Genomic DNA, 19737 nt, shown 5'->3' on the forward strand with positions numbered 1-19737 from the left:
TATTTGACCTGGTTCAGGGTTGGTGTAGGGGTCCAGTACATATTCTGTCCTCTTGCTACCAAGGACTGGGTCTCATGAGTAAACTCCCCTAAATAATCCAATTAACCCAACAAATCCTAATAAATTTATTCGTGTATATAACCAAGCTGGCATATGCCCCTTCCCACCCCCAGCCCCCCCTTCTCAGTATTCTCTTGGAGGATCTGCATCCCTATGATTGGTTTATCAGGGCAGAACAAATCAGCCCCCTTACATTTGGCCTTACAAGTGGCATAGCTGGCAGGATAGTCTGCTCCCCTGAAAAGCTTGTGTCCTTACATGAGTTGTCACAATTGCTCTGAGTCTCCAATTCAGAAAAATTTAGGCAGAGGTTGAGTTATCTGCCTAAGCTTGCACTTAATTCTATCTCTAGTTAACCCTTACCTTCTTGGTGGTGTGATGTTTAAAATCTATATTGTGTGATCGCCTTAAATCAAAAAGCTTCAGTACCAGTCTTTGGTCATTAAACATTTATTAAAGCATACAGATATTTACAAGGAGTTCAGAAAGTTAAGAAAAAGAAGTCCTACCTAGCCTAGAGTTCCAGCCTGGTTGGGTTCTTCCTCAAGTCCTCCTCCACGAGCCTGCTTTAATCAGGAACTCCTCAGCAAGCTGATTGTGGAAGCTTTTTATAGGTCTGGAACAGAGGCAGTTCTTACACACTGCTTCAAGGTGATTGGTTGTTGTCCTCCAAATCCATTGGCTTTGAAGGTGTTCTCAAGTTGAGTTCACAGTCTAGTTTCTGAGAACAATACCTTCTTAAGGGCTAGCAAGGTGTGATTACAATCCAGTTAACTAATCAGCAGTCAATTACTCTCACTTGATTCAATCAGTCTAGATTAATCTCCAGGTGGGTCTTTGAGTATCTGCTAAGTCCCATTATTTCATCACAGTGGTGGAGGCAGAAATCAGTTTACTAGAAATATTTAGGCAATTAAACACCAGATTATCAGGGTAAGAGGCTGGGGAAAGAGTTGACCTTTTCTTAGACTCTCTTTTAGCCTGGATCCTCCTTTCTACAATGCCTATAGAGCCAAGGACTCTTCTCTGCCATAGGTCAGTCCTCCATTTGCTCTCTGCTTGTTCCAATCTAGAATCCATATCCTCAGACTTTCTCTTCTTCAATTTCTATATAGTTTCTTTCTTTTATACAAAGTGCTTAGGGAATGACCCAGTCTCTCACATAATGGCTTTGATAGATTCAAGGCAGAGTACAGGTTGTATTCATACTTCATTCTGATTGTTGATTCAGTCAAAAAACTGTTTACCTCTAGTCAAGGCACCAGAGTCAAATGGGATGATTTGACTTATTCCAGACTCTTACAGTAGGCTTAAAGAAGGCAATGCATAAGCCATGCATCTAAAGATTTTCTTATAGGGGACAATGTCACACAAAGAGAAACAATGTTGTTTTACAGGCTAAACACATACAGGGTATCTAACTTAATACAAGATATTTCTATATAGTGTAATATAGAAGCTTTTTTTAGAAGTTTTTTTTAAGAATAAGGTATGCATATAGAAGCTAGCTGTCACTGTAAGATAGGAGTCAGAAGAAAGAACAAAAATGTCATGCATCTTTTTAAACAAAGGTTCACTGATCACTCTTTGATGGTTGATGGCTATCAATAAGTCTGCCCCTAGCCTAAGTCCTCTTAACTCTCCCGAGATTGTTTCTGAATTTTAAGGCATGCTATGTAGATCACTGTGATAGGATCTTGCACCTGTTTCAGTCAGTCAACAAACATTTATTAAGTGCCTATTATGTGCCAGGCACTGTGCTTAGTAATGGGGATGCAAAAAGAGGCAAAAGATAGTCTCTGCCCTCAAGGAGCTCACAATCTAATGGGGAAGACAATAAGCAAACAAATATGAACAAACAAGCTATATACAGGATAAATAGGAAACGATTAAGAGAGGGAAGGCACTAGAATTAAAAAGTGTTGGGAAAGACTTCCTGTAGAAGATGGGATTTTAGCTGACACTTAAAGGAAACCAGGGAAGCCAGTAGGTGGAGATGAGGAGGGAGAGCATTCCAGGCATGGGGATAACATGTTTTTGAGTAAGATTCTAGTGGAAGGGGGGCAGCTAGGTGGCGAAGTAGATAAAGCACTGGCCCTGGATTCAGGAGTACCTGAGTTCAAATCCAGCCTCAGACACTTGACACTTACTAGCTGTGTGACCCTGGGCAAGTCACTTAACCCTCATTGCTCCACCCTCCCCCTCTCCAAAGATTCTAGTGGAAGACAGCTGTAATTGTTAGGAAAAGTGTCATTATATTGAGCTGAAATACATCTTGTAGTTTCCACTAATTCCAGTTTTGTTCCTTAATCATCTTGGGCCACTCATGTAGATTATAGTTGGGAGGGGTGGGGCTGCTTTTTCTGGAAGATGTACTGTCCTTCCTCTTAAGACCAGAACCAAATAAACTGAAAGCCAGGATGGCATCCAGTTGGTCAAAGAATATGTATCCTTTGTCTACTAGCTCAGCTTTTAGACCATTCGTAATCATAGAACTGGATCAATCAAAATATGGGACTCTGTGCCATGAAATCTTGGTCAGGGCTGACAGGGATGCTATATTGTACTGCTGCTTCATACAGAGTTTGTAATCTACTAAAAGCCCAGGTCTCATTCACATGAACTGCTTTGGAACCATATTTCCCTCACCCTGTATTTATGCAGTAGATATTCCGAACCTAGGTAGATGACTTTACATTTATATGGTACCAGTACCTTGTTTTATAGATGAAGAAACTAAACACAGAAGAGAAACAACTTGTTCAAGGCTACACAGTTAGATTTTGGGTCAAAATGGAAGAATGATAGGAAGCAATTAAGCCTAGATCATTATGACGCCTTCTTTACAATGATCTAGAAAATGAGCCAGTCTGGATTCAAATTGGGAAAGCCAAGAAAAAGTCACAATGAGTCATTTTTTTCCTAGCTCATTATGGCTTAGGGTGACAGAGAGGTTTGCATACACTGGTAGTGAGTGGGGTCTGGCCAGGGCGTATATATGTAGAGTATAGAGCATTTCAACACATAGGAACTGAAAGAAGGCAGAGATGTGGCTCAGATAGGAAGTCCCAGGGCACCCTTGAACTAGTCCTAGTTGCAAGAACAGGTTCCATCTGGCAGTTCTGTTGTCCATTACTTGGTTTCATGTTACAGATCCAGGGTGGAGAACAATAACTACAAAGTGAGCCTTGGGGCAGCTAGGTGGTGCAGTGGATAGAGCACCAGTCCTGGAGTCAGGAGTACCTGAGTTCAAATCCAACCTCAGACACTTAACACTTACTAGCTGTGTGACCCAGGGCAAGTCACTTAACCCCAATTGCCTCACCAAAACAACAACAACAACAACAACAACAACAACAACAACAACAACAAAAACAAATTCCAGATCAGAGCTGTGTGTCTCATGCCAGGAGCTCAGCTCTATCAGCTCTAGTCTTTAGTCTAGCATGGAAGCCTGCAGTTCAGTCTCAAAGTGGGCTAATAATGACTGAATCCAGGTACTGAAATTCTCAACTATGTACAAGTCAATAGACCCCAAACCTGGGTCAGGAACTGGCAAATATTGGACAAAGAAGACAGTAAACAGAGCTTTCCTTGGATCACACTACTTTGGGAACACTAAAAGCTTTCACACTCCTCCCCTCACCCCTGCCCCCCAAGCTGTGAAAGGACAGAAGCTTATACTAGATACTCACTGCCTCACATGACTATCCCAATCTCTCTACCCCCAGAAGTACATAGAGACTGGCACTGACATAAAGTAGAAAGTCAAGAAGCAGTCTGGAAGAATGAGCAAACAAAAAAGGAACCTGGCCATAAAGAGCTACTATGGTGACAGGGAAACTCAATACACAAGCACAGAAGAATAGAGTGACTCAAAACATCTACAAGCCAAACTTTATTATTATTATTATTATTATTATTATTGTTTTTTGTGGGGCAATGGGGGTTAAGTGGCTTGCCCAGGGTCACACAGCTAGTAAGTGTCAAGTGTCTGAGGCTGGATTTGAACTCAGGTCTTCCTGAATCCAGGACTGGTGCTTTATCCACTGTGCCACCTAGCTGCCCCCAAGCCAAACTTTAAAGAAAAATGCAGCTTGTACATTAGAAGAGAGTTAAAACAAGAGTTAAAAAATGAACTAAAGATGAAAATGAGAGCTATGGAAGAAAGATATGAAAAAAGAACTATCAGCTTGGAAAAAGAGGTACTGAAGAAAACTCCTTGAAAACTAGAATTGGTGAAATGGGAACTAATGATTCTACAAGACCTCAGGAAATAATAAAACAAAGTCAAAAGTTTGAAAAAATAAAAGAAAATGTAAAATGATGTCTTAGAGAAAAAAACAACAACAATCTGGAAAACAGATTGAGGAGAGAGAATTTAAGAATCATCGGGCTACCTGAAAGCTATGAACAACAAAAAAGAGCCTAGATGTCATATGTGAGAAAATGGGTAGTTGTCTCCTCTCAGTGAGAATATAACAGTCAATCATACTCCTCCTGATCTGTTTTTAGGACAAAGGTCTCAGATCCCCTCCTCCCGCTCTGGCTAACAAAATCACATGGTTCAAGGAGCCCTGGTCTCAATAAGGTCCTGAGTTGTGTCCATATAAGGAAGAATAAGGTCCACTCCTGAGTTATGCCTATATAAGGAAGAGGGATGGGAATACTGTGATCTGATTAGCTAGTTTTTGTGTGTAGATTGTAACCCTTGAGTAATCGGACCAATGATGAAAAAGGAGAGGGTCCATTCGAGTTAGGGACTAGGGTTTAAAACAGGGCCTGTAAGCACCCTTTCTTTGCACCCACCATCTGCACACTAGGGTTCCTCCTTCTCTCGAGAAGGAAATAAAAGAGCCTTTGTCACATCGCTGCTGAGTTCCTGAGTATTATTGAGAAGAGGATTGATTTTCCCTCACATCATATTTCAAGAAATCATAAAAGAAAACTGCTCAGATAGTTTAGAACCAGAGGGTAAAGTAGAAATTGAAAGAATTGACCAGTCACTTCCTCCATAAAGATGACAGTTAATGGCAGAGTCAAGATTGGAATGCAGGTGTTCCAACTCCCATTTCAGCACACTTTCCCATATACCACAATGTGACCATACAGAATAACTAAAGGACAATAAAAACAACACTGGAAATATGTCAAATATATGGTTCGTTTCTGGTGAGGTGGTCTATATTTGTCAACATGAAGCAAATCTTACAATACCCATGTGAGGCAGAGAAAGCTGCTGCAATTAAAAACTAAGGAGTCCATCCTTGCACAATGTATCCTTATACCCTGCATTCAAGAGACAAAGAGGTGGCAAATCACTTGTGCATTGGGTAGATTGCAATTTCTCTTTTATGTTGGTGTGACAAATGAGACAGTGCTGTCATATATTCTCAGAAAGTTATGAAGTCCCTAAGGAAATCATTACTCCCCAGAGGGCGAGGAAGATAGTGTAAGAAATCTGGAGAGTGTGTTCTTTCATAAGGACTCCTTCTGCTCTAGAAACGGGTGGTGCTGAAATAGAATAAAGAAAAGAGTTGGATCAGTAGGGCACAGCTGTAGGGGAGCAGGCACTTCACAGAAAAAAAGAGGAGCTTTGCCATCTGGTTCTTTCTTTATAACAACACTAATTTTCTCCTTGGGAGGAAAAGTTGGATGTAAGTCTAGGAAGCAAATCAATAAAACAACATCCTCATTGAATGCTTTGGTTCAGCTCTAGCTAGCTCTGCTCCTTTGAATGGAGCATGGTAGCCTTGGAATCAATCAACAATCCTTTATTAAGAACCTATGATGTGTCAGGTACTGCTAGATTCTGGAGACAAAAATAAAGACAAAAAGAAACAGTCTATATTCTTAAGGAGCTCACATTCTGTTAGGAGAGAAAACATGCCCACAAATAAGTATAAACAGAGTATACAAAATAAATCCAGGGTCGATTTGGGAAGGAGGGAGGATGTTGGAGCTAAGGGGGAAGGCTAAGAAGCACTGGAGTGGATCTACCATGCCATGGTTGGAACTCTCTGCTCTAGCATATAAAATAAGCATAGAAGAGTAATCTTTTTCCTTTCTTTGTATCCCCAGTACTTAGCACAATTCCTGGCATATAGTAGGCACTTGATAAATATTTACTGATTGATGGACTGAATCCAGGTTAATGCTCAATCCATTGGCTTAAATTTGTATTTCTAAAGGGTTCCCTTCCTTCCATAGAGAGTGAAAGTGAATGGCTACTTAACCATTAAGACTAGTTATTCCTGACATTTTTTTCCCTAGAGCTCTCTGATGTCCCATCTCTGAACTTTGTACTTCATACCCTTTTAAAGTACTAATCATTTTATTTTATATCACATCTATTGATATATATCTTTATATGTATATATGTACACACACATATATATATGTATTATGTTGGAATAAATATATGTATATACATATGAGTAAATATGTAGTAGTGTATATATGAAGAAATAGATAATAGTTGTATATAATCATGTTAGAGTAAATATATGTATATATATATATATATGAGTAAATATATGTGAGTGTATAAAAATGTGGAATGGCATATATATATAAACACATATGTATAGTTATGTTGGAGTAAACATATTTTATATAATGAGTAAATATACATATAGGAATATATATGGGAGTAAATGTATATAGTTATATATAGTTTTGTTGGAGTAAACATATATATAGGAGTGTGTGTATATATAGAAGTATATATAAAACATGTAGTTATGTTGGAGTAAATATATATAAGTATATATATGGGAATATACACATACATACATACATATATATATGTGTGTATATGTGTTGGAGACAAATTGTACCACAGTGAATAGAGTGCTAGACTTGGAGTTAGGAAGACCTAGGTTCAAAAACTACTACAGGGGGCAGCTAGGTGGTGCAGTGGATAGAGCATCAGCCCTGGAGTCAGGAGGACCTGAGTTCAAATCCGACCTCAGACACTTAACACTTACTAGCTGTGTGACCCTAGGCAAGTCACTTAATCCCAATTGCCTCACCAAAAAACAAAACAAAACAAAAAATAACCTACTACAGACACTTATCTGTGTGACCCTGGTCAAGTCACTTAAATTGCTGAGTGTCAGTTTCCTCATCTATAAAATGGGGGTAATAATGTATCTTGTGGGGTTGTTATAACGATCAAATGGAATAAATTATGTAAATCATTGCAAACCTTAAAGCCCTACATAGCTATTATTGTGTACATTATTCCTTTCTGAAATTTAGCCCCTCCAAATGATTTTGCAATTACTTGTAATATACTTTGTGTTTATGTTTGTTTTTGTTTTTGTTTTTTTTAGTGAGGCAATTGGGGTTAAGTGACTTGCCCAGGGTCACACAGCTAGTAAGTGTTAAGTGTCTGAGGCTGGATTTGAACTCAGGTACTTCTGACTCCAGGGCCGGTGCTCTATCCACTGCACCACCTAGCTGCCCCTCGTAATATACTTTGTAAACAACAACAACAAACACCCCCAAATTTGCAATTGCTTATCTATGTATGGTTATATCTTTCCAGTAGAATGCAAATTCCTTTGAAGGAAGAATTGATTTGTTTCTTTCTTTGCTTCCCCAGCATGTAGCACAGTGCCTCATATATCATAGATTTGTAGATGGAAAGAACCTTTGAGAGCAAATAGTTTGACTTCATTTTACACATGAGGAAACTGATTTGCAGAGAGGTTAAGTGACTAACCCAAAGTCATACAGATAATAAGTGGCATAGCCTGGATTTGAGGGTAGACCTTCTGACTCTAAATCTAGCATTCTCCACTACATGTAGTTGATGTTTTATAAATACTTTGTGAATAGAAGCTTATACTGTCCCAACTTTCCCCCTTCTTCCCATTAGATTTGCAGCTATCTGAGGACAAGTTTCATATTTTACTTATCTTTGAGATAATAATCACCAATGTTTATACAACATTTTTTACATTATATCATGTTTTCTTTCTTTTTTTTTTGGTGAGGCAATTGGGGTTAAGTGACTTGTCCAGGGTCACACAGCTAGTAAGTGTTAAGTGTCTGAGGTTGGATTTGAACTCAGGTCCTCCTGACTCCAGGGCCGGTGCTCTATCCACTGTACCACCTAGCTGCCCCATATCATGTTTTATATGAGGATAGTAGATAGAGAGCTGGCCTTAGAGTCAGAAAACCTGGGTTCAGCTGCACCCCTGGCATATACTGGCTGTGTGATCCTGAGTACTAAGTCGCCTTCTCACAGTTCTCTAAAACTCCTGCATTGGTAGAGGAAGTTTTCTCATCTAGGGGTCCCTGGATCTGTGCTATCACAGCTCTAAGTCTATCCATTTTATACAGATTATCTCACTTGAGCCTCAGAACAATCTTATGAACTAAGGGCTACAGAGATGATTATTCCCATTTTACAGAAGAAAAAACTTTAGCTGAGAGAAATGGAGACTTGCCCAGGGTCACACAGCTAGTAAATGCCTAAACTGAAATTTGAACCCAGATTTTCCTGACTCCAGGTCTAATCATCTACCCACATCCCAGGATGGTTTATAGGCCTTTCACAGAGGCAGCTTGGCATAGTGATAAAAGTATGGGCTCTTGAGTCTGAGGACCTAGGTTCAAATCTTGCCTATGATATTTACTACTTATGTGACTTTGGGCAAGACATTTAACCTCAATTAGCTTCACTTTTCCTTTCTATAAAATGGGTTATGAAATGGGGTGGGGGGCGGTGTACTCAGTGGTCTTTGGGGTTCCTTCCATTCAGTCAATATACATTCATTAAGGGCCTACTATGTGCCAGGCACTGTGTTAAACACTGGGGATACAAAAAACAGGGGAGCAAATGGCAGTCTTTGTTCTCAAAGAGTTCACAGTCTAATGGGGGAGACAACTATGTATAATCAAGATATAGGGGCAGCTAGATGGCGCAGTGGTTAAAGCACCGGCCCTGGACTCAGGAGGACCTGAGTTCAAATCCGGCCTCAGACACTTGACATTTACTAGCTGTGTGACCGTGGGCAAGTCACTTAACCCCCGTTGCCTAAAAAACAAAAAACAAAAAACAAAACAAAACAAAACCCAAAGATATATACAAGATAAATTGAAAAAATTCTTCCAACTCTAGATTTATGATTCTAAGAAGAGGTAGCTTCTCAGTGTATGTTTGTTCACTTGAATTAGCATTGGACCCCATATAGATAAAATTTCAATGTGTTCTGTTTTTTTGTGAAGCAAAGGAGTCTATGGAGGAGAACACTGGGCTAGAAGTCAGGAGATCTGGCTTCTAGTCCCAGCTCTACCCTTTCTTAGCTTTGTTATTGTTGTTCAGTTGTTTTCAATTGTGTCTGATTCTCTGTGATTCCATCCGAGGTTTTCTTGGCAAAGATACTGGAGTGGTTTGCCATTTCCTACTCCAGCTCATTTTACAGATGAGGAAACTGAGGTAAACAGGGTTAAGTGACTTGCCCAGGGTGACACAGCTAGTAAGTGTCTGAGGCTCAATTTGAACTCAAGTCTTACTGACTCCAGAGACAGTGCTCTATACACTATACCACCTTAGCTTTGTGACCCTGGGCAAATCACTGTTTCTCTCTACCTCAGTTTCTTGATATTGAGACCCATGATATCTAACCCCCAGGGTTGATGTGGATATATGAGATAAGATGTGTGAGCATCATTTGACAAGGTTGAACACCACAGCACTATGTTTTTCCAACTCTTTCCTCACTACACAGAAGGAGTATGGCATAATGGATGGACCCTTTAGCCAGAAATACCCAGGATCAAATCCTACCTCTGGCAATTACTAGCTGTGTGATCACTCCTTCAGACAATACTCTACGACTATAAATTTTAACCAGATTGCAATCTGTATTAATGGATTTCACCCATTCAGGTACTTGATGTATGAATATATTGCTCATAATGGCTCAGCAAAGTTGGTAAGGTAAGTGTTGCTACGCCCATTTTCCAAACAAAGAAACTGAGGCTAAATGAGATAAAGTGATTTCCCCAAGGTCACATAGCTAGCAAGCACTGAACTCAAACCTGTCTTTTTCCAATTCAGTGACCTTTCTACTATGCCACATAGGTTATCATAGAACCTTATTTGGCCAGGAGCTGGTTGATGTTTAATTTCATATTAACTATGAAGATAGGATTTCATAAATGATGATGTAAATTATTGCATAGAGCCATGTACTTACTTAGAAGAGAATCAACTTTTAAGCAATTTAGGAGTATCCATCTTCATATTAGCAACCGATGGAGGCACCAATTACAGAGCATTTTTATGGGTTCATTTAAAGATCTCTAGGTTTTTTTTAAACATGCCCCATGCAGGCACGCCCTTTAGGGACAGCTAGGTGGTGCAGTGAATAGAGGAAGACTTATCTTCCTGAGTTCAAATCTGGCTTCAAAAACTATCTATGTGACCCTGGGCAAGTCACTTAACCCTGTTTACCTCAGTTTCCTCATCTGTAAAATGAACTAGAGAAGGAAATGGCAAACCACTCCATTATCTTTCATTATCGCCTTCTTCTTCTTCTTTTTTTTTTTTTTTTTGCGGGGCAATGAGGGTTAAGTGACTTGCTCAGGGTCACACAGCTAGTGAGTATCAAGTGTCTGAGGCCGGATTTGAACTCAGGTCCTCCTGAATCCAGGGCTGGTGCTTTATCCACTGCGCCACCTAGCTGCCCCCACTCCATTATCTTTGCAAAGAAAACCCCAAATGGGGTCATGAAGAGTTGTACATGACCAAAAAACAACCTAACACAACAATGCAGGTAAGTCCTACCCCATATCACCCTGATCAAAATCATTTCACAATAACAGTGTAATTAACCTTATCTCAAATTTTACTATAACTTTGAGAAACCTTACTGTGGCAAATCACTGGAGACCAACTTAGCTTCATTTAATAGTTCCCACCCTGACTGGTTCTACTTTATTCAATTCAGCCTCAAATACTTCAATTCCCTATTATAATCTCAGGTAAAGACCTGCTTTTAGTGTTTATTGTTTGAATTTTGAATGCTTGGTAAAATATCTCATGTCTATAACAATCATTTCTTATGGAATTTAACTGTTCCTTTGTAACATTGTTTCTCCTAACATCATGAATCCAAGGAACCCATTAATGATGTTAGGTATGGTCTATTATTTCAGACTTGTTAATCTATCAATTTATAAACATTTACTAAGCAGCTAGTAGCTACTGTATGCCAGTCACTCTTCTGGGTGCCTGTCCTCAAGGAGACAAAAAGTACACAAATATATATATATATATATATATATATATACACACAAAATATACACAGAAGGTCATTTGGAGGGGAGAAGTAGTAGACTCTGGGGTTTGGGGAAGGACTCGTATTACTCATTGATACAAACCTTTCCTCTTCTTAATCTGAATTGGTGAGGTCAAACTAAATACTATCTGTGCACTGCTTTGGTCATGAGGACAATGTCCCTGGAAGTCACTTACCTGATGTTAAAACAAAGAAGCCATTAGGTGTTGGGTCTGGATGTCCAGCCGTAACCTTGAGCCCAATGGCATTTACTTCTGACTGGGTATGAGCCTTCACCCAAGCCTGTACTGTAGGATGCTCAGTGATAGTGTTCAGTTCAGAGAGATTCACATCAAGTAAGTCTTTCAGATTTTGAGTGCTTAATTTCTGTGGATCCAAAATGAAAAGAGAGAGTACCTTAGACTGTTGCCTTGGGTCCTACAATGTTCATCTCAGGAGTAACACTGACTGACAAGATGGTACCAAAGGTTTAGGGCTGGTCAGCTCAGTGGATTAACACACAGTGTTTTTTTGGTTTTTTGTTTTTGGCGGGGCAGTGAGGGTTAAGTAACTTGCCCAGGGTCACACAGCTAATAAATGTCAAGTGTCTAAGGCCAGATTTGAATTCAGGTCCTCCTGAATCAGGGCCACTGCTTTATCCACTGCACCACCTAGCTGCCCCCAAGACACAGTATTAAGAAAACCAAGGCCATGCGTTTGAGTTTCCTGCAGGTCAGTTATACTCTTTGTGTGTCATTATGAGGCATGGAGGGAAGTGTTGGTTTAATGGAAAGATCACTGGCCTTTGAGCCCCCAAACCTGGTTTTTGCCTTTGTAGATGTGTTATCTCTCTTTTTTTTTTTTTGTGGGGCAATGAGGGTTAAGTGACTTGCCCAAGGTCACACAGCTAGTAAGTGTCAAGTGTCTGAGGCCAGATCTGAACTCAGGTCCCCCTGAATCCAGGACTGGTGTTTTATCCACTGCACCACCTAACTGCTCTGTAGCTATGTTATCTTTTTATTTTAAAAAATTAAAAAAATTTTTTTAGTGAGGCAATTGGGGTTAAGTGACTTGCCCAGGGTCACACAACTAGTAAGTGTGAAGTGTCTGAGGCTGGATTTGAACTCAGGTACTCCTGACTCCAGGGCCAGTGCTCTATCGACTGCGTCACCTACCTGCCCCTAGCTATGTTATCTTGATGTACCTTGGGTACATCAGCTCATCTTGGAGACTTAGGGAGTGAGCTTTTAAGAGGCAATTGCTTGTTCAATATCTGTGAGCCCATGAATGATCAGTATGGGACGATACAATAGCTGACAGTTCCAGGGGGAAGCTTGGCCCCCCAATATTTCCCACCTTAACCTCCTTGGGATTGAGGGCTGTAAAGGTGTCCAAGTCCATCACGGGGGAGCCAGCTGCATATTGGATGAGATCTTCAGATGGGGCTCCTCCTACCAAGAGGAAGCAGAGGTGAATTCCCAACTTGGGCCATTAGCCAAGACTAGCACTCAATTTAGTCCAACCATTTTTACCTGGTTTTCTGGGTCCCTTGCACACTTGACCTCCCCAGTATATACACTGATCCAACTAAGAAGATGTCCTTACTGTCCCCTGTACAACCTATGCTTAGGCTCTCCCCTGACCTCTGCTGCCTGGAAGGCTTTCTTCCCATTTCTTCCCAGGCCCAGTGCTCTAATCCACCATGGACTATAGCCATCATGGTCCAAAATAATAATCTTTGTACATTATTTTAACCGAGATGTTGTTAGGAAATACTTAATTTTTAGGACACTATAGTTTGGAGAAATGTTAAAGTAACTTGGTTGGCCTAGGGGGAGGGTTCAAAAGTTTCCAGAGAGGCACAGTAGAGTAGAATAAGCTTTGGACTTCAATTCAGAAGGCCACAGGTAGGGGTGACATTGGTCTTGACTTCCCCTCTCTGGGCACAAGTTGTCTCTTTAGTAAAATGATGGGGTTGGGCTAGATAATCTATTTTTAGGAAAAGTCTGTCTAGACTTTTTTTTTCTGCACTAAAACATTACAGAGAGACAATATGGTAATAAGAGCTGGCCTTGAAGTTAAGAAGGACTGGGTTCACATCTAACCTTTCACAGATACTGACTGTGTGGTCTTGGGAAGTTCACTTAACCTTAGAGGCAGCTAGGTGACTGGTGGATAGAATGCTGGGCCTGGAGAATGAAAGACCTGAGTTCAAATCCAGCCTCAGAAGTTACAAGCTGTGTGACCCTTATCAAAAGCTCTGTTTGCCTCAGTTTTTGTTGTTGTTGTTTAGTTGTGTCTGACTCTTTTGTGACCCCATTTTGGGGTTTTCTTGGCAGAGATACTGGAATGATTTGCCATTTCCTTCTCCATCTTATTTTACAGATAAGAAAACTGAGGCAAACACAGGATTAAGTGACTTCCCAGGGTCACACAGTTAGTGTCTGAGGCCAGATTTGAACTCCAGAAGGTTAGTCTTTGTAACCCCAGGCCTGGCAATCTATCCACTGTACTATGTAGCTTCCTGCCTCAATTTCCTCATCTGTAAATGGGAACAATAATAGTACCTGCTACCAGGGGCAGCTAGGTGGTGCAGTGGATAGAGCACTGGCCCTGGAGTCAGGAGGACCTGAGTTCAAATCTGACCTCAGACACTTAACACTTACTAGCTGTGTGACCCTGGGCAAGTCACTTAACCCCAATTGCCTCATCAAAAAAAAATAGTACCTGCTTCCCAGAGTTGTTGTGAGGAACAAATGAGTTAATATTTGTAAAGAGCTTTACAAATATTAAAGTGCTACATAAACACTGGCTATTTATCATTTTTATTAATATTATTTTTTGGATGAGGCAACTGGGGTTAAGTGACTTGCCCAGGATCATACAGCTAATAAGTGTCAAGTGTCTGAGGCCAGATTTGAACTCAGGTCCTCCTGAATCCAGGGCTGGTGCTCTATCTACTGTGCCACCTAGCTGCCCGCATTATTATTATTTAACTTCTCAATGCTGCAGGCAACTCTCAGATTATAAATTGGCCAACAGTTATTGATCTGCATTGATAGGTGGCTTTTCTCCACAAGGAATGTAAAAATTCAGTCTATTTCTATTGGTCCTGTGAAATATGGCGGCTAAAAATGACAATTTCAGGGGACCCCGTAACAGTCCTTCACACCTTGATAGTTTATACTCCAGCCCCTCACAAATTGAAATGTCCCACTGAACAATGTGTTGGTGCTTCCTGCAGCAACTATAGTTCTCTCAATGGAGCCTTTGGACTTCACAGACCAGGGGGAGGGAGGGAGGGAGGAAGGGAGGGAGGGAGAGAGAGAGAGAGAGAGAGAGAGAGAGAGAGAGAGAGAGAGAGAGAGAGAGAGAGAGAGAGAGAGAGAGAGAGAGAGAGATTTATAGGGACGAATCATCCTTTGACAAGCACTGGTTCTACTTCCCTCATAGAGCTGGAAAGGACCTTGTTTTCTTATTTGTTTTTATAAAGCTAAGACCTGTGAGCTGGAAGACCAAGATCTACTTTGTGGGCTTGTTGGCATCTGAACTCACCAAGCAAGGACTTCAGCATCTGATAATAAGCATTCTGTGTATTCTGGTGCTCCTGGACTGTGGCTTTCACCTGGTGGTAGATGAGGTTCTTCTTTCTTTGAGAACACCGAGAAATATCCAAGGGTGTAGTCAGCTCCCTGTGGATAATAATAGCACCCATCTCATTCCAGGAGTCAGGAATACATACCTGAATTCCAATTCAGCCTCAGATGCTTTCTAGCTGTGTGACTCTGGGCAAGTCACTTAAACTCTGTTGGCCTCAGTTTCCTCATATGTAAAATGAGGATAATAATGGCCCCTACTTCCCAGGGTTGTTGTGAGGATCAAATGAGCTAATAATTGTAAAGTGTTTAGCACACCACAAATGCTATATAAATGATTATTTTAAAAGTGCTTTGTAAATGTTAAAGCACTATATCAGCGTGAGCTATGATTACTATTTACAACAGGGAGAAATGACTGGAATTATACCGAATGTCCTTGGGACTGAGATGCTGCAGCAGATTGTCATCCAAAGCGCAGACGTGAGGGTCCAGGGCAGTGAGGACGATCCCTCCTAGCCCGGTGCGGTTCCCTTTAAGGTACTGCTTGACCATTGCATTGACCTGAGAACGAATTATGTTATGTAACTTTCTTAGATGTCAGATTTCCCTTCCCCAGCTAACATCCAATGCCTTCTCCCTTCTCCCTTCTCTGCAGGGACTCAGGACTGTTGGGGGAGGGGGTGAGGTGGCTGTTTTGGAGCTGAAAATGCATGGTCTTTGTAGGAAGAAGGAAAGGCAACGTGGCTGAGTAGTTCAATGTCCCATTATTGTTCTCTCATTGCTTCCTGGAAGTGTCTCCTCTCTACATTCAGATTATAAGCAAGACTGGCTTCTTTTGTATCCTTCACAGCCTAACATAGCACAGGCCTAGGCACCTAGTAAGTGCTCCATAAATGCCAAAGGGAGGAAAGGAAGAGAGGAAGGATGAGAAAGGAATTCTTCCCATATCTTCAGTCTTCTCTCTTTGGTGAATGGAATATAGTGGAATGGGTCTTGGATTGGTACTTGCGGGCTTTGGGTTCCAGTCTTAGCACGGCATGTGTGGCCATGGACTACTTATTGCCCCTCCCGGGGCCTCAGTTTACTTCTCTCAAAAATGGGATCACATGTAACGGGAAAAAAAATAAATAAAATACTTTATAAAAAAAATGGGATCAAGAACTCATGGGGCTGTTGTGAGACGCAGATAAGCAAACAAATATGAAAACATTTGTAAACTGTAAAGGGTCTGCAAATCACAAAGCACTTTTCAAGTAATAGAGGATTCTGTAAACTAAAAAAAACCTCTAAAAAGGAATTATAACTGTGTACTTTGTAGTACTAATAGTATTTTTTTTTGTTTTTGTTTTTTTAGCGAGGCAATTGGGGTTAAGTGACTTGCCCAGGGTCACACAGCTAGTACGTGTTAAGTGTCTGAGGTAGGATTTGAACTCAGGTACTCCTGACTCCAGAGCCACTGCGCCATCTAGCTGCCCTGTACTAATAGTATTTTATAATAAGTAGTATTAGTACTTTGTAAATGAGAAGCTTTTTGAACTGTAGTGTTTTGGATACTTCTCCTTTTGAGATGTCCCATAGTACTCTGTGCTTTAGAGGCAGTGGAGAGAGCACTAGGCCTGAAATCAGGAAGTCAGTTAGGTAGCACAGTAGATAGCGCACTGGGTTTGGAATCAGGAAGACTCATTTTCCTGAGTTCAAATCTGGCTTCAGACACTTACTCACTGTGTGACCCTGGGCAAGTCACTTAACGGCTGCCTCAATTTCTTCATCTGTAAAATTGAGATAATAATAACACTTCTTTTCCAGGGTTGTTATAAGGATCAAATAAGATAATATTTGTAAAGTACTTTACATGCCTTAAAGCATCATATAAATGCTAGCTATTACTACTATTTTGTTTTATAGTCCTTTGGGCATAGTTCCAAATTGTTCTTTTGTTTATTTATTTTTTGTGGGGTTTTTTGTGAGGCAATTGGGGTTAAGTGACTTGCCCAGAGTCACACAGCTAGTAATGTGTCAAGTGACTGAGGCTGGATTTGAACTCAGGTCCTCCTGAATCCAGGGCCGGTGCTCTATCCACTGCGCCACCTAGCTGCCCCTATTACTACTATTTTATATGACAGTTAGGTGGCACAGTAGATAGAGTGCTGGGCCTGGAGTCAGGGAGACTCATCTTTCTGAGTTCAAATCTGTCCTCAGACACTTATTAGCTGTGTGACCCCGGGCAAGTCACTTAACCCTGTTTGCCTCAATTTTCTCATCTGTAAAATGAGCAGGAGAAGGAAATGGCAAACCACTCCAGTATCTTTGCCAAGAAAACCTCACATGGGGTCACGAAGAGTCAGACACGGCTGAACAACAGAAACTATATAAGTTGATTTGTAGACCAACTAAGAGAAGAATTTTTCTGTTTTTTCCCCTACTTTTTTTTTTTTTAAGTATTATACCTATGATTTCAACGGTATAGAGAACTTCCTCTGTCAATGCAATTTAGCACTTGCTCTGTAACTTATAATTTTAGAGAATATCCTGGGGGCTCCAATAGGTTAAATGATTTGCCTCTAGGGTCATTGAGGCAGTATATGCCAGAAGTAGGACTTGAACCCAGGACTTCATGTCTCTCAAGCCAGCTCTCTTCACTATACCATGCTGCTTCTCTCTCTGTGTCTGTGTCTCTTTCTCTCCCCTTACCTTTTCATCATGATTTAACCAAGAAGTTCCTCTCAAGAGGCCAACTAAAGTGTCGCTAGCAGTGATGTTCCACTGGGCCATCTCTGCAGGTTGGTATGTTTTGCCTATGTTGCCCAGGAGTGGGAGGTAGTCTTCAGGAAGCACTCCCAACATCTGTTTGAAGACATCACATGTCACAGTGTGTCAGAGCTAAACATGGCCTTGGGGACCACTTAGTTTAAAAAAAATCTAAATTCAATAACCTTTCACAAAACAAAATGTTTAAATGATTGTTTATAGATCCACAAACTAGATTATTTACAATTTGCTTTTTAAATGTATATATTAATATTAACAAAACAATTCTATTGTTATGTCTTTTATGCTATATATACTATTTTTTACATTATACTCTTCATTACATGTTCCAATTTTGCTGTTTTTATTTTTTATATATAATCAGTGTATATATTATTGTTCTCATGCTGTCTTTGTTCTGCAGCATTTCTTATCTTTTCCCGTATTTTTCGATATTCTTCACATTTGCCATTTCTTGTGCATAATGGTATCCCATTAGATGCATATACTCAATTTGTTTTATAGAGGAGGCCTCTCAGATACAGAGAAAGGATCAGCCAAGTCATGGAGTAAATTAGCAGAAGAATTGGGACCAGAATCCAGGTCTCTATTCACTATAGCACATCACCTCCTGTTCATATGAGAAAATGAATGGGCTTGACATGGATATGAAGCTTTTTGGATTTGTGCTTTGCCTTACTAGGATCAAATAAACAGGGTGACATTCCAGTTCGCACCCGCATGCCTTTGCTTAGGCAGTTAGGCCTGCTGACCTCTCATAGGTTGAGGGCTCAGCTATGTCTTACACGTGACTTTCCCCTCCCTTTCCCATCACCAGTCCAACTCTACCTTATCCAGTTTCATTTTCAGAACCTGGAGCAGGGCATCCTCAAACTCCATGTTCCCAAAGAGCTCCAAGTTGTTTTTCAGGACGCTGTCTGGCAAGCAGGTTTCCAGATCACTACTCGAAGTGTATAGGGCAGCTACCATGTCTTTCTCCTTCCTCACTCTATCTGCTGTTAGTGGGACTCCATGACAGGCTGCTGAGGTACAAAGCAAAATCAGCCAGGGGTGACTTTCCAGAAATGCAAAGCCTTCCTTTCCTTTTTTTTTTTTTTTTGCGGGGCAACGGGGTTTACGTGACTTGCCCAGGGTCATACAGCTAGTAAGTGTTAAGTGTCTGAGGCTGGATTTGAACTCAGGTACTCCTGAATCCAGGGCCAGCGCTTTAACCACTGCGCCATCTAGCTGCCCCCCTTCCTTTCCTTTTCACCCAATGACTCCCCTTTTTGTGGGGCAAGGGGGTTTAAATGACTTGCCCAGGGTCACACAGGGAGTAAGTGTCAAGTGTCTGAGGCTGGATTTGAACTCAGGTGCTCCTGAATCCAGGGCCAGTGCTTTATCTACTGGGCCATCTAACTGCCCCCTAGTCAACACTTTTAAAAGATAATTTGGAACAGGGGCAGCTAGGTGGCACAGTGGATAAAGAATGAGCTGTGGCCTTAGACACTTAACACTAGCTGTGTGACCCTGGGCAAGTCACTTAACCCTCATTGCCCCGCAAAAACCCAACAAAATAAAAAACCAACAAAAACCAAGCAAAAACAAAAGATCATTTGGAACAGATAGATGAAGGAAAAATGCAAAATGCTTCCTGAGACATGGTAAAAGAGTGATTTTATCTTTTTTAGGCAATAAGAGGGAAACTTAAAAGACCTTCCTGAAAAATTGGTTCCCTGTTGTCTTAGTGAGGGAGGATCAAGGTTATAGTCAAAGATTTAGAGCTAGAAGGGATCCTACAAGTCATCTGGTTCAATTCCTTCAACTTTACAGATGAGGAAATTGTGGTCTAGTGACTTGGCCAAGGTCACACAGAAAGATCATAAATAGTATAGCTGGGATTTGAATCCAGGTCCCCTGATGTTGACTCTCAGGTGTTTTACATTATACCATCTTTTGATACAGTAGAGAAAAATGCTAGAATTAGGAAATCTAGACTCTGGGATTGTGCTGATAGCTTGCTGGGTGACCTT

General features: G+C 40.8%; 1 protein-coding gene across 1 annotated transcript in view; it reads right to left on the reverse strand.

Annotated features, from left to right (window-relative positions):
• Positions 1-5461: 5461 nt before the first annotated feature.
• The window catches only part of LOC122741600 (mesothelin-like protein), a 35655-nt gene continuing 21379 nt past the window's right edge, over positions 5462-19737 (reverse strand). The window contains exons 13-19 of the mRNA XM_043985247.1: positions 18554-18744; positions 17648-17800; positions 15384-15517; positions 14913-15049; positions 12714-12808; positions 11555-11744; positions 5462-5574 (exon numbers count right to left, since the gene is read on the reverse strand). Of these exons, the coding sequence (XP_043841182.1) occupies positions 5462-5574; positions 11555-11744; positions 12714-12808; positions 14913-15049; positions 15384-15517; positions 17648-17800; positions 18554-18744 (1013 nt within the window). The remainder of the gene's footprint in view (positions 5575-11554; positions 11745-12713; positions 12809-14912; positions 15050-15383; positions 15518-17647; positions 17801-18553; positions 18745-19737) is intronic.

The sequence above is a fragment of the Dromiciops gliroides genome, chromosome 1, assembly GCF_019393635.1.
Source record: "Dromiciops gliroides isolate mDroGli1 chromosome 1, mDroGli1.pri, whole genome shotgun sequence".
Taxonomy (NCBI): domain Eukaryota; kingdom Metazoa; phylum Chordata; class Mammalia; order Microbiotheria; family Microbiotheriidae; genus Dromiciops; species Dromiciops gliroides.